Source organism: Eschrichtius robustus, chromosome 12 (assembly GCF_028021215.1).
Source record: "Eschrichtius robustus isolate mEscRob2 chromosome 12, mEscRob2.pri, whole genome shotgun sequence".
Lineage (NCBI taxonomy): Eukaryota > Metazoa > Chordata > Mammalia > Artiodactyla > Eschrichtiidae > Eschrichtius > Eschrichtius robustus.
In genome coordinates this window covers 82,948,458-82,963,515 of record NC_090835.1, presented here as the reverse complement: position 1 = coordinate 82,963,515, position 15,058 = coordinate 82,948,458, and the positions used below count along the sequence as shown (strand labels likewise).

Genomic DNA, 15,058 nt, shown 5'->3' with positions numbered 1-15,058 from the left:
GTTACTGGGAAGTCATAAATATAGGTGGTAGGAACGTGAAATGACACAACCACTTTGGAAACAACATGGCACTGTCTTGTAAGGTTGAACTTGCACCTACCCTATGAGTAGACAATTTTCTTAGAGGCATACACCCTAGAGAAAATTCCATACATGTTTGTAGTAGCAAAACCTGGGAATTACCCAAAAGTCCACTGGTGACAGAATAGGTAAATATATTGTAGTACTTTCACAGAATGCAGTGTTGAACAGCAGTGAAAATGTTTGAACAACAGTTACATGCAATAATAGGGCTAAATCTTGGAAACATAATATCGAGTGAAGAAAGCAGGTCTAAGGATATTATGCCATGTAGTCTATTTTCTAAAGTTCAAAAAGAAGTAAAATTCAACAATCTCCTGTTTAGGATGCAAACCCATGTGAGAAAACTATTTAAAAAATGCAAGTGTTTGTTTCTGAGAATGAGGAGGAAGTGGGTAGACTTGGCCAGGAGCACATAGACTGGAGAGCATCTTGACGGTGTTGGCTTATGTTGGCTGAATTTATGGTACATTCACATGAGTTTTCTGACTAGATGATTCATATTTTACAAAAACATGATTTGTATCTTCTGTATGAATTATGTATACATAATACACTTTTAAGAAGAGTAAATGAATAAGTTTATTTTCCTATTGGTCAAGGGAAAACACGTGGGCTTGGTTGATGTAACAAAGTAAGGCCTTTAGTTCTTTCTGTGGTTATTACCTAACCCAACGTTGACCATTTCATGCAGTGTCCTTGGCTTTCCTGTGTGGCCTGAGGCCTGAGGAGGAGAACTGTGAGACCTCTGGCTGCAGCTACGTGCAGTGTGATTTGACTGTCGCTGTGGGGACAGAGAGCCTGCCCGAATCATGGCCTTATTTCTACACCTGTGAAGAGAGTTCCCGATGCATCTGTGCACAAGATCGTTGGACAGAGTTCGTCTTTCTGTCTTTCTCAGGCCTCTTCATCAGGTAACCCAGTCCTCTCCCTCCCTGACCTTCCCCACGAATGCACAGCCAGTGGATTAATGGAATTCTCAGGAACTGCAGGCTGTGTGGACACGGCCCTGGGGCCAACCCTCTTGTTGGAGGGACTGTTCCATTGTGGATTCCAGCCAGTCTGCATATCAAAGAGTCTCCTGTCTTTTCAAGTGTTCAAGAGAACATCTGAAAAATCTGCCCAGTAAACAGCCTGCTTTGTTCTTGCTTAGATTTTAATATTTATCTTCCGATCCAAAGCAACATCTGGTGAATGCCAATGGGGGAAAAAGACTAGACATTATGAAAAACAGAAGGCTCTTTTCCCGTTTCCTTTTTCTTTTCTTTCCAAACAGATTCACAAGTATGAGAAAAAGTCATAGAGAAATCCAGCAGATTGTACAATGTTTATTCAGAAGAAAGGGGGATGCATGGGCTGAAGGACTGTAGATCTAGGATTTAGAAGCCATAAGCTTATAAGTTTTTGAACTTAAAAAACAAACAAATAAATACCACAACTTTCCAGGTAAAAATCCCCTTTTCTAAACACATTTTAAAAAAAGTGTGGCCCTGTCGGTTGCTCTAGATGACCTTCATTTCTGCAAGCAGCTCTCTTTCTGTGAAGTGTGATATTTCAATGCTGAATGTGGCCCTGCGTCCTTCTTTATTTCTTATCTAGATAGAGTGGTTACATCCGATTATTTAATGAAGGCCTCTTTCCCCATTAAAAAATAAAACTAAACAAGACCAACTACCCAGAGGAAAAGCGAGAACCAGCCCTTTCCATGGCAGTCGGAATTTCTGATGTCCTAAGGCAGCCTGTGTTTGTTTGTTTGTTTATTTATTTACTTTTAAACATCTTTATTGGAGTATAATTGCTTTACAATGGTGTGTTAGTTTCTGCTTTATAACAAAATGAATCAGCTATACATATACATATATCCCCATATCTCCTCCCTCTTGCATCTCCTCCCACCCTCCCTATCCCACCACTCTAGGTGGTCACAAAGCACCGAGCTGATCTCCCTGTGCTATGCGGCTGCTTCCCACTAGCTATCTATTTTACATTTGGTAGTATATATAAGTCCATGCCACTCTCTCACTTTGTCCCAGCTTACCCTTCCCCCTCCCTGTGTCCTCAAGTCCATTCTCCACATCTGCGTCTTTATTCCTGTCCTGCCCCTAGGTTCTTCAGAACCTTTTTTTTTTTTTTTTTTTAGATTCCATATATATGTGTTAACATACGGTATTTGGTTTCTCTTTCTGACTTACTTTGCTCTGTATGACAGACTCTAGGTCCATTCACCTCACTACAAATAACTCAATTTTGTTTCTTTTTATGGCTGAGTAATACTCCATTGTATACATGTGCCACATCTTCTTTATCCATTCATCTATCAATGGGCATTTAGGTTGCTTCCATGTCCTAGCTATTGTAAATAGTGCTTCAATGAACATTGTGGTACAGGACTCTATTTGAATTATGGTTTTCTCAGGGTGTATGCCCAGTAGTGGGATTGCTGGGTCATTTGGTAGTTCTATTTTTAGTTTTTTAAGGAACCTCCATACTGTTCTCCATAGTGGCTGTATCAATTTACATCCGCACCAACAGTGCAAGAGGATTCTCTTTTCTCCACACCCTCTCCAGCATTTCTTGTTTGTGGATTTTTTGATGATGGCCATTCTGACTGGTGTGAGGTGATATCTCATTGTAGTTTTGATTTGCATTTCTCTAATCATTAGTGATGTTGAGCATCCTTTCATGTGTTTGTTGGCAATCTTTATATCTTCTTTGGAGAAATGTCTATTTAGGTCTCCTGCCCATTTTTTGTTTGGGTTGTTTGTTTTTTTGATATTGAGCTGCATGAGCTGCTTGTATATTTTGGAGATTAATCCTTTGTCAGTTGCTTCGTTGGTACATATTTTCTCCCATTCTGAGGGTTGTCTTTTTGTCTTGTTTATGGTTTTCTTTGCTGTGCAAAAGCTTTTAAGTTTCATTAGGTCCTATTTGTTTATTTTTGTTTTTATTTCCATTTCTCTAGGAGGTGGGTCAAAAAGGATCTTGCTGTGATTTATGTCATAGAGTGTTCTGCCTATGTTTTCGTCTAAGAGTTTTATAGTGTCTGACCTTACATTTAGGTCTTTAATCCATTTTGAGTTTATATTTGTGTAGTGTGTTAGGGAGTGTTCTAATTTCATTCTTTTACATGTAGCCGTCCAGTTTTCCCAGCACCACTTACTGAAGGGGCTGTCTTTTCTGCATTGTATATTCTTGCCTCCTTTATCAAAGATAAGGTGACCATAGGTGCATGGGTTTATCTCTGGGCTTTCTATCCTGTTCCATTGATCTATATTTCTGTTTTTGTGCCAGTACCATATTGTCTTGATTACTGTAGCTTTGTGGTATGGTCTGGTCAGGGAGACTGATTCCTCCAGCTCTGTTTTTCTTTCTCAAGATTGCTTTGGCCATTCCATACAAATTGTGCAATTTTTTGCTCTAGTTCTGTGAAAAATGCCATTGTAGTTTGATAGGGATTACATTGAATCTGTAGATTGCTTGCGAAGTATAGTCATTTTCACAATGTTGATTCTTCCAATCCAAGAACATGGTATATCTCTCCATCTGTTTTTATCATCTTTACTTTCTTTCATCAGTGTCTTATAGTTTTCTGCATACAGGTCTTTTGTCTCCTTAAGTAGGTTTATTCCTAGGTATTTTATTCTTTTTGTTGCAATGGTAAATGGGAGTGTTTCCTTAATTTCTCTTTCAGATTTTTCATCATTGGTGTATAGGAATGCAAGAGATTTCTGTGCGTTAATTTTGTATCCTGCTACTTTACCAAATTCATTGATTAGCTCTAGTAGTTTTCTGGTAGCATCTTTAGGATTCTCTATGTATAGTATCATGTCATCTGCAAACGGTGACAGTTTTACTTCTTCTTTTCTGATTTGGATTCCTTCTATTTCTTTTTCGTCTCTGATTGCTGTGGCTAAAACTTCCAAAACTATGTTGAATAATAGTGGTGAGAGTGGACAACCTAGTCTTGTTCCTGATCTTAGTGGAAATGATTTCAGTTTTTCACCATTGAGATTGATGTTGGCTGTGTGTTTGTCATATGTGGTCTTTATTATGTTGAGGTAAGTTCCCTCTATACCTACTTTCTAGAGGGTTTTTATCATAAATGTGTGTTGAATTTTGTCAAAAGTTTTTCTGCATCTATTGAGATGATCATATAGTTTTTCTCCTTCAATTTGTTAATATGGTTTATCACATTGATTGGTTTGCGTATATTGAAGAATCCTTGCATCCCTGGGATAAACCCTACTTGATCATGGTGTATGATCCTTTTAATGTGCTGTGGTATTCTGTTTGCTGGTATTTTGTTGAGGATTTTTGCATCTATGTTCATCAGTGATATTGGCCTGTAGTTTTCTTTCTTTGTGACATCTTTGTCTGGTTTTGGTATCAGGGTGATGGTGGCCTCGTTGAATGAGTTTGGTGGTGTTCCTCCCTCTGCTATATTTTGGAAGATTTTGAGAAGGATGGATGTTAGCTCTTCTCTAAATGTTTGATAGAATTCTCCTGTGAAGCCATCTGGTCCTGGGCTTTTGTTTGTTGGAAGATTTTTTAATCATAGTCTTAATTTCAGTGCTTGTGATTGGTCCGTTTATATTTTCTATTTCTTCCTGGTTCAGTCTCCGAAGGTTGTGCCTTTCTAAGAATTTGTCCATTTCTTCCAGGTTGTCCATTTTATTGGCATAGAGTTGCTTGTAGTAATCTCTCATGATCCTTTGTATTTCTGCGGTGTTAGTTGTTACTTCTCCTTTTTCATTTCTAATTCTATTGATTTGAGTCTTCTCCTTTTTTTTCTTGATGCGTCTGGCTAATGGTTTATCAATTTTGTTTATCTTCTCAAAGAAGCAGCTTTTAGTTTTATTGATCTTTGCTATTGTTTTCTTCATATCTTTTTCATTTATTAATTCTTCATACTTTGATCCAGCAATTTTACTTCCAGGATTTTAAGAAAGCAGTTGGAAATATGTAACATTTATGAAGAACTATAGTCTTCAAAGCTTTAGGTATATTAACAAAAACAGTTGAAATGAAGTAAGCGTTTAGTAATAAAGAATGAATCCAAGTGATAATATACTAAGAACCTTGAAAAACCATGGTGTAGAATATTTAACCAAAGAAGGAAATGCTTACAATATACTGAGGAGTGAAAGGTACAGGTCACAAAATAGTGCATCAATGAAATCCTGATGGTGTTTGTACTACATGTACGTGTGTCGCACAACAGGTGATGGGAAAAACACCGGAAGGATGTATTCTAAAATGCTGATAGTGCCTAACCCTAGGGGGCTGGAGGACTGATCATATTTGTTTTCTTCATTGAGTTTTTATGTAATTTTTTCAGTGAACATGTACTAATTTAATAACCAGAAAACACAATATAAATTATACAAGGGGTGCTAGGAATATCATGTGCTAAATGGCTTACCTTGGTTCCTCCTAAGATTGTGCTTGTGAACCCAGAGAACTACTTTCCAGGATCTTTGCAAAGAACCCATTTCCATTGAATGGTTTACCCCCCTGCCAGCCACTACCACTATGGATTTGATGTCATTTGGCAAAGACAGACATTTGTATCTGTGGCAAATATATGCCCAGTTTGTCCATCCATCCATCCATCCATCCATCCATCCATCCATCCATCCATCCAGTAGTTATCAAGTGTTTATTATGTTCCAGGTACTATACCAGGAGCTGGTGACTCAATGGTGAATGAGATGCAAAGTCCTTGTCCTTAAGAGTAGAGGAGGAGGCCAGACAATAAACAAGATGATCACATGTTATGATAAGGGCTATAAAGTGATAAAAAACAATGGAGCCTGCTTTTTAAAAATTTTTTTATTTCATTTTTTGTTACTATTATTTTTTAAATTGCAGTATAGTTGATTTACAATGTTGTATTAGTTTCAGGTGTACAGCAAAGTGATTCAGTTATACAAATATATTATATATATATATATATATATATATATATATGTTCTTTTTCAGATTCTTTTCCCTTTTAGATTATTACAAGATACTGAGTATAGTTCCCTGTGCTACACAGTAGGTAGTGATATCAAATGATATTTGTCTTTCTCTATCGGGCTTACTTCACTTAGTATGATAATCTCTAGGTCCATCTATGTTGCTACAAATGGCATTATTTCATTCTTTTTTATGGTTGGGTAATATTCCACTGTGTGTGTGTGTGTGTGTGTGTGTGTGTGTGTGTGTGTGTGTGTGTATATATATCTCACATCTTCTTTATCCATTCATCTGTCAATGGACATTTAGGTTGCTTCCATGTCTTGGCTATTGTAAATAGTGCTGCAATGAACATTGGAGTGCATGTATCTTTTTTTTTTTCCCCCAAGGGAAAGATACTCATTTATTTATTTTTATATTTTTTTACATTTTTTTTGAATTTTATTTTACTTATATTTTTATACAGCAGGTTCTTATTAGTTATTCATTTTATACATATTAGTGTATATATGTCAATCCCAATCTCCCAATTCATCCCACCACCACCCCCACCCCCCCTGGAGTGCATGTATCTTTTTGAATTATAGTTTTCTCTAGATATATGCCCAGGTGTGGGATCACTGGATTGGCTCAGAGGAGGTTTCTCTGAAGAAGTGCCTTTTAAGCTGAGCTAAGGACAAGTGTCATTATGGAGAGTCAGGCAGTGGGGGCAGCAAGTGCAAAGGACCCATCAAGTTTCATGAACTGTCAGAGGTCAGAAGGGCAGGAGTAGGGTAAGAAGGAGGAAAAGTGGCTCGAGAAGAGCTCGGGGAGGTATTAAGGCCTCAAAGGCTATAGTAAGGAGTTTGGATTCTATTCTAAGAACAGACTAAGTATCTTTCTAAAGTCACACAGTCAAGCCCCTGCAGTATCAGGGCTGGAACCCAAGGCTTCTGACTCACAGTGTACTCAGCATGATGCTGTACTGTCGGCATCAGTAACAGAGCCTTGGCCGGGCTGTGTGGGTCCAGGAGATTTGAGACATAGGAAGCAATTTCAGGCTAAGTGAGGGAGACAGAATGATGGCATGTGTTTTTACTGCCTACCATAGAGAGTGCATCCAAGGAGAATATCTGCTTACTTTTGGATATGATTGGACCGACTGAAAGAGCAATAGATTGGGACTCAGGAAACTTAGGTTCTAGAACTCTCTCTGCCGCCATTTGGACCAAATATTCTTACCACATTCCCTCAAAATAAATACTTGTGTGCATGCGTGTGTGCGTGCACATCCATATCATCTATATCTGTGTATTTCTCTATGTACATATATGTCTATAGTTAAATCTGGCCAACTGTGCTCCTTAATTTGTAGGATGATTGTGGAAGAAAACATGACATAGTAATTATTAAGAAACTTTGAAATTTTGCAAATATTAGTCCATTTTTGACATCCTGGTGTCTCTGCTCATCTTGATGATGGCTTTTTAATGAAAAAAATGTCTAGTCATATAATCAGGGCCAAAAAAGAAAAGAAATATGAGCTAAAGGTTGTGAAAAAGTCTAAGCCAGCAGAAAAGGATTTTAACTCTTTCAGAGCAAAAAGAACATGATTTGTTTTCACTTTCTTCTTTTATTGGGAAGCAGGGCACACAGGGTGGGAAGCAGCCTGGAAACACAGGACAATGCAAGGCAGAGTCAAGGATGCCATGGTGGCCAGGCCTACGCCCGACATCACAGAGGTGGGAAGGAGGTGGACCCTTCTATACCATGGTCACTAGTCTTTCCTGGGAAGATCAGTGACCCCACTGTGACATCTGCTTCTTCTGTCGTGTGCCTACGAATGCAGGGAACAGACTGTCTCCTCCAGGAACGGCCTGGAAAGCCACAGCGACCCTTGTTACAGCATCGACAGATATCAGCAGGGTCTTCTACTGGGGGACCAGCTGTTAGAGGACTTGCTGAAGAAACAGGCTTTGTTTAATTTTTTCAGGACTCGGTCAGCTGGAGTGACCTTCCAATGGCAGGTGATATATACTGTGTTTCTGGAGTCACTAGCAAAATGGAACAATCCACTGTGAACTGGTGGGCATTGCTACAGGCAGATGAAAAGAGGGCAGGGTGACTTACCTCATTTTACCCTAACCTTTGCTGATGAAGAACCTAGAAAGGGCAGAAGAAGTCTTGTTAGGAGGTGGAAGCCCATGATCAAGAAAGGTTGTAAAGGTCACTCCTTCCCTTGAGTTCAAGTCAGTATCTTAGATCATCATATAGTGAGTATAAAAAACCTGCTCATATGAGTGAAGATCCACAGTTGGAAATGAACATGAGAGGGGAGCACAGAACAGAGAGCGGTGACAGGCAAATATTCTTTCCCTTGCCTAAGAAGCAAAAAAAGGGAATTCTGGAAAGGCAGACAACTAAGTTTACATTATCCCTGACAAAATTCCAGAATGAATTATTAATCAGATGGCTTGTGAGCCTTCAGAAATGGGAGTAGCAATCTGGGAACCGATTCACAAGGAACGAGATGGTGTGGAAAACCAACCTCATTTCCTTTCTGATGGCTTTACAAGAGATTTATGATGGCAATGGTGACGGAGAGCTTCTTAAACTATTTTGGCAACCCTCCTACCCCCCGCCCCCCAGTAGCAAAAGAAAGGTTCTAGCTGCAAAGCCCAAGGTACCCTATCACAGCACCAAGTTGAAGTCAGGTGTTTTATTTGAAAAGTCCATGTGAATTTTGCATTCTACTTCATCATATTTCCATAGCTATCTAAATATTACATTTTAATTTGAAAGTTAAATTACTTTGCTTTGCTTTTCTGAATCTTTGCATGCAACTGACACTCCAGGAGCAAATGCCGTGTTTATCCTGTGGCTTTGTCTACCCCTGGACGATGGCTCAGCTAAATGGATGTGTAGCTACATTACAGGCTCAGATTCAAAATGTATTTGAGCAATGGGTCCACATCAGTGAGACGACCCGTAACAACAATGAGTGTAAATTCCCACATTGACATTTCAACAAAAATACCACCTATGTCACTACCACCTAAAACTATAACAAGAACTGACTTTATCGGACACTTCCTTGCACCAGATTCTGGACAGGTCATTTTGTAGGCTTCATTTTGCTCCACCCCCCAAACACCTCTTTAAAAGAGGGTCTTTATGATTAGTAACTTCATTTTATAAACGTGGAAAACAAAGCTTAGAGAGTCATGTCTTCAACAATGTCAGATGGATGGTAAATATCTGCTTGGGGATTCGAATCTAGCTGGTTGGCTTTCAAGCCTCACTTCTGCATTATAATGCTTCTCAGAAAATCGGCTGAACAAATGCAGCATGGTGAAATCCTCAGGTAATTGTGGCTCTGAGACTTTGAGTTCACCACCATCTTAATTTAAGCTTAGGGGCTACAAAACGAACACAGTATTAGGTGCCATGGTGGGGAGGGCTTCGATAAAGGGAGACCACAGCCTCAATGGTCAGCCAAACTGGGCTGCACAATATTAACATATTGACAATCTACAGTAGGTCTAGAAGACAGTGAGTATGGAAGTCATGTCTTGGGTGGATATGGAGCTGGGAATGTTTTAGCATGAAGATGAGATGAAGTAGATGTGATAGTTATTCTGCTCATTATTTCTAGCAAAGTGTGGGAGAAACCATTTTGACATTGATTTGAAAAAAGATATTCTAGTTGGACATAAGTTATAGTTTCTCAAGCAGTGACCTTTTGCCCTTTTCATCACCAATCCTTGTCTTCCCGTGGGATATGCCAACTTCGTGGTGATGTCCCATCAGCATCTCAAAACTTGGGAGTACTGCTCTAGGAGATGGGACCCCTTGGATTCTCATCTCGGAGTTGCCTTATTTTTGTGTTTGACTTTATGCAAATCCCCAGATCTCCTTCAGTTACATTTTTTATGCCTCTACCTAATTTACCGGCTGAAATGAGATCATACATATGAAACTGTTAAAAAGTGTAAAACATCATGCATTATTATAACTAATAATCTTGGAGCTAGTTGCAATAATGCCTAAAGCCAGGATTATTCTTGAGTAAATATCACACCTGTTGGGGGCCATACCCTGCAAACTCCATGCTCTCCTCTCCTCTGGACCACATATTTTTAGACATTCAGTAATGCTACACTGCAGTTTTTCATTTTAAATCCAGTCTGGTTTCTCTCCTTAAAGCAAGAGGACTTTTAAAGCAAGTGGCTGGTAGTATAACTGGCACATATATCGAATCTCCTTAGTCTGGGCGGTTAAGTAAGTTTAATTAATTTACTAAGTTAATGTTCCACTGCTAGCAACAGAGCCTCATTGCCATCAGCTGGGGAGAGGGAATTGAAAGCCTAAATGAGCTCATTTTTTCACAGTTGGAATTAGGGACCAGTTAGCCAGTCGTGTGGGTTTTCCAATTTCTCCATCTGCCCTGGGGGGATTCAGGGAATTCACTCCCCCATCACTGAGTGTAAGAACAGGAAGAGGGAAGGGGAAAAGAAAAAAAAATTTTTTTCCCAACATTTGCTTCCATTTTTGGAACTGGAAGTATTATCTGTGCATTGCTTCTTTGGTTGGGTTTGGAGAAGCTTTTGCTAATGTTCCTGATAGAACTGGAAAAGAGAAAGGCCTCAGTGAAAGATATTTACCATGTGCATTTTCATTGCAGGGTGTGCAGATAAAGGGAAAACAAATAAACAATAAAAGAATGGAAACAAAATTACAGAAATTTGCAAAATTTGACAAATGGTGGCCTGTAGTTGCCACAAGCTAATGGCTTGCAATGATTAATAAGAGTAAAAATAATTGCATTTCATTAAGATTGATGACACCCCATTTAACCTCCCCTCTCGTTTCAGCCCTAAAGTGGAAAGAGATGAAGTTCTCATCTATAATAGCTCCTGTACCATTACCATGGAAACTGAGGCAAAGATGGAGTGTGAGACGCCTAATCAGCCAATTACCGCCAAGATTACTGAGATACAGAAAAGCTGGGGCCAGAACACTCAGGTATAATCAAATCTTTTTTACAGACTGATTCAAACAGCTCAAATTAAATTTGTAATATTGTGTACATTAAAAAAACAATTTAGCCCAAATGGCAGCGATATATAATATTAAATGCTCTCAAACTTTGAGGAGCTGGTCTAATGCACAGCATCTGAATTCATAGTTAACTATGGTTAATCATATATTTTCTCAAAAATAAATGAGTGCTGCCTGGGCTCTCTTAAAGCAAATTCTGAACAGATAATCTCAGCATTTTGTCCTGCTTTCCGTGAGCATGTTTGAAAGAAGCTCTCAGTGGTTTATTTCTCCATGAAATAAATGGCCTACAATTTAACCAGGCCCTTCTGGAAGGTTTCCAAATCACTCAGCCATCCTCAGTTGGTGGGATGGCAGTGTCTCCTGGTCCATCCCGTTCATCTCTGTGTCAAGTCGAGCAGAGTGGAAACTTCTACTTCTGAGGGGATGCCGTGGAAATTAGGACCGAATAGGGAAAAGGTCTGCAGGGTCATCTGGTCCAGCCTCCCTACCTCACCCATCCATTTTTAAATCATCTTAGCCACCCCTCCAAGTGGGTTTTGTAAGAATGTGTCCTTAGAAGTCCCTTGTGGGAGATTCCACAGCCTCCCCGGGAATTTTCGAAAATTGAAATCAGAGGCAAAGTGCTCTTTGGAAATGTATCAGATAATCTTTTACAACTCTCCAGGCTTCTCATGGTACACAGATAAAAAATAATATTTATTGAGCACCTACTCCCTTAGGTGTCTTTCTCTTTATGAAAGCGATCCTCAGATCTCCCTCTTTTGTCTCTTTTATTGGAACAAACGTTTATTGAGCGCCTATTAAGTGCCACACGCTATCGGAGACCCTCACATGAATGCTGCTCCGATGAAACCTTTGCAATCCCAAACTGTACCTCCTGGGTTCGCGAGGCCTGTTTTTCTATAACTTTTAGGCTGGTGCTGAAAAAACATGCAGTTACAAATAACGTGATTTTTCTGTCCTTTCTAAGCTGTTCCCTGTTTGCCTTTCCATCCCCCCCCTCCCCCGGGGTCTCCCTGTCCATCCTATTACCTCCCAGGCTTTTCACACCCCTTTCCCAAACCTTCAGGTTGTTGCACAGGGCTGTTGCTTCTTCCTTCATTGTGTCCCCCCCTGCCAAATTCACCTCTTCCTTTCAGTGTACTGATAGCTTTAATTCTTTATCTGCAGCACTATGGTCCCCTAATCACAGCCTCCTCTTCATGCCCGTGCCCCTTCTCAGCAGTTGGCTGGCAGTGATGTCTCAAAGGTTTACTGTAGTGAGCGAGGCTGCTGAATTAGCATCGAATTGTAGAAAGAGAGCTGTGGGCTGAAGACTAGCTGTGGGACACTGAGCATTCTTTAAGGCTTTCCGGGCTTCAGTTTCCACCTGGGGAATAATAAGCTGGGTTGTTAGGGCGCACATCTGAGCAAATGCCGGTGACAGGGAGGGAGAGGCAGGTAGCACAGGGGTTAGGGGTGGGCTTTGAGCTGGACTGCTGGGACTGGAATACATCAGTTGCTCCCTGGGGGACTTCAGGCAACTTAGCCCCTCTGTGCATCAGTTTTCTCATCTGTAAAGTGGGGAGAATAATGGTACCCCACCCAACCCCAAGTAGGGTTGGTATGAGGATTCTAGCATGTGAGCCACTGTGAACTGCACCTCACACACAGTAAATGTCCAATGTTGGTTGCTCTTGTCCATGCTCATTTGCTAATCTCAGTGCTAGAAAATGATACAGGATCATTTCTCCGTAGTGCTTGCTGCTTTGACCAGATCATTGCACTTCTCAGATTTCATTGAATTTCCCATCATCTCAAAGACTAATTTTGAGGTTTTTGGGGGCCTTAAATGTCTGTCATCTTTAAATGTTTATACAGCATGTACTTATTGAGTTCCAATCACGTTCAAGGTCCTCTACTATGAAAGAGAAAAAAAAATGTGGAAAGAGACCCCACTTTATGGGACAGTAGGGAAGACAGGTCGTGTATGGAGGTAGGTGAGGTTCAAAGAAGGACATGAAGAGTCAGTTCATCACAGTTGGATGTAATGTTGGACACCATCCGACCAGTGCCTCAGCAAGGGATGAGTTAACTGAGGTCCATAAAGAGAGGTGACCTGATAAATGACACAGCTGTAACTTGGCATCATAACCCATGCAACCATAAGTCATTGTGGAGGAAATTAGCCAATTAATCTTTAGGAACCAGAGGGGCATGTGTCTAAACCTACTAGGCTAATGTCAGTGCCTAGGAAACTCCAGTCCTGGGATGTATGGTTGTCCCATAGATGTTGGGAAGTCTGGGGACCTTAGGTACACAATTACCTTTTCTGGGCCTGGGAAGAACCAACACCGCCAGGTGCTTTATCAGGACTAGAGTTCTGGTCTCTAGGTCCAAGTATTATGTGAGAACCTTGGAACACTAGTTCCATAAAAAGTTAATAAGTATTCTGGGATAAAAGGGTTCTAAACTCAAATACATTTATGAAAGTTGGGTTAAATATATATATATATATATATATATATATTTATATATAAAACATATATATATATGTTTATTGAGAGCATTCAGTATGTGAATATATAATGTAAAATTCTAGGAGAGGGCTGTAGTGTGGAGTATTACCTGAACTTGTTTGTCCACAGAGCCCTTTATTCCCAGAATTTCTTTGGGGGCTGGTATCCGTCCTGCTGTCCTCACTTTGGGAACTGTTGCCCATGCCATGCTCTTCCCCCTACCCTAGAGTGGAGGGTCAGAGGTGGGAAAGGTTACCTTCAGATGGGGCAGTCAACTGAAGGTAAGTAAGTAGCATTTGTATTATGCCAGGAAGGATGGGCAGGGTTCAGGCAGGTGGGGATGCAGAGGAAAGGTATTTTTGGTGGCGAAACCAGGATGCACAAGGCACTGAGGCCAGAGCCCACAGGAATAGTGTGAAGAGCATGGTGTATATGAAGGGGACTAGTGAGTCGTAGGTTTGGAAAGATGGGCTAGGATGAGATTGTGATGGCAGGTTCAGCGTTTTGTCCTTTAATTCATCAGGTGACAAGTAGTCCTCAAGGAGTTACTGCAAGATCCCAGGCGTGCTTTAGTCACACTGGTCTGGTAGCTGGGTGTGGGACGCCCTGGGAAACCGAGGGGAGATGGGTGAGAGGTAATCGAAGGAGGGAAGTGGCAGAGGGAGTGGAGGGTAGGGGGCACATGCAATAGTCAGCACTCGATAACTTGTGTTCAGCAAAGTGTTCAGAGAGATTGAGAATTCAGTGTGGGAGGTGGGAAAATTATGGGTCAGTTTTCCCAGTGGTCTTTTCAGATGTTTGAAGTATATCTATATATCTATATCTATATATCCATGCTCTTGATTCCAGAATTGTAATCTCCAGCCCAGAACTGTATCCTGAACTTTCGATTCCCAGACTTCATTGCCTCCTGGCATCTTCACTTGGATACCGAAATGGCATCTCAAGTCTAACAGGTTCTGAGTTGAACTCCTGATCCCCACTGCTGCTCTCCCCTAGCGCCTCTTCCCCCCACCATAGTCCTGAACTGAGTTGATGGCAGCTTTTCAGTTGCTCAGGCCGTGGAGGCATCCTTGATCTTCCGAATCCCATGTCAGACCCATCAGGAAATTCTGTTGTCTGTACCTTTCATCTGACTGCTTTGTAGCAAGTCTACGGCTGTCACCTCCGCCATCATCTACTGATGATTACAGAGCTGGTCTCCCTGCCTCTCCCTCTGCCTCCCCTTTCAGTCTATTCTAATGGAGCCCCAGTGACCCTTTCCAAATATGTCAGGTAATTACACTCGTCTCAAAACCTTTCCGTGGCTCCCAAATTCTCTCTCAATAAAAGCAAGTCCTTACACTTATCTAAAGGGCCATTCTCTGCACCAGCTTCCCACCTCCAACTCCTCTTTGGCTTCACCTCTTGTTTCTGTCACCTGTACCTGGTCTGTCCAGGCCCAGCAGCTCCCTGCTGTTCCTGGAACACGCCAG

General features: G+C 40.8%; 1 protein-coding gene across 1 annotated transcript in view; it reads left to right on the top strand.

Moving 5' to 3' along the window:
• Nucleotides 1-15,058, top strand: part of PKHD1 (PKHD1 ciliary IPT domain containing fibrocystin/polyductin) — a 432,444-nt gene that overhangs the window by 78,834 nt on the left and 338,552 nt on the right. Inside the window, exons 35-36 of the mRNA XM_068558204.1 lie at nucleotides 776-995; nucleotides 10,896-11,046. Coding sequence (XP_068414305.1) covers nucleotides 776-995; nucleotides 10,896-11,046 — 371 coding nt within the window. The remainder of the gene's footprint in view (nucleotides 1-775; nucleotides 996-10,895; nucleotides 11,047-15,058) is intronic.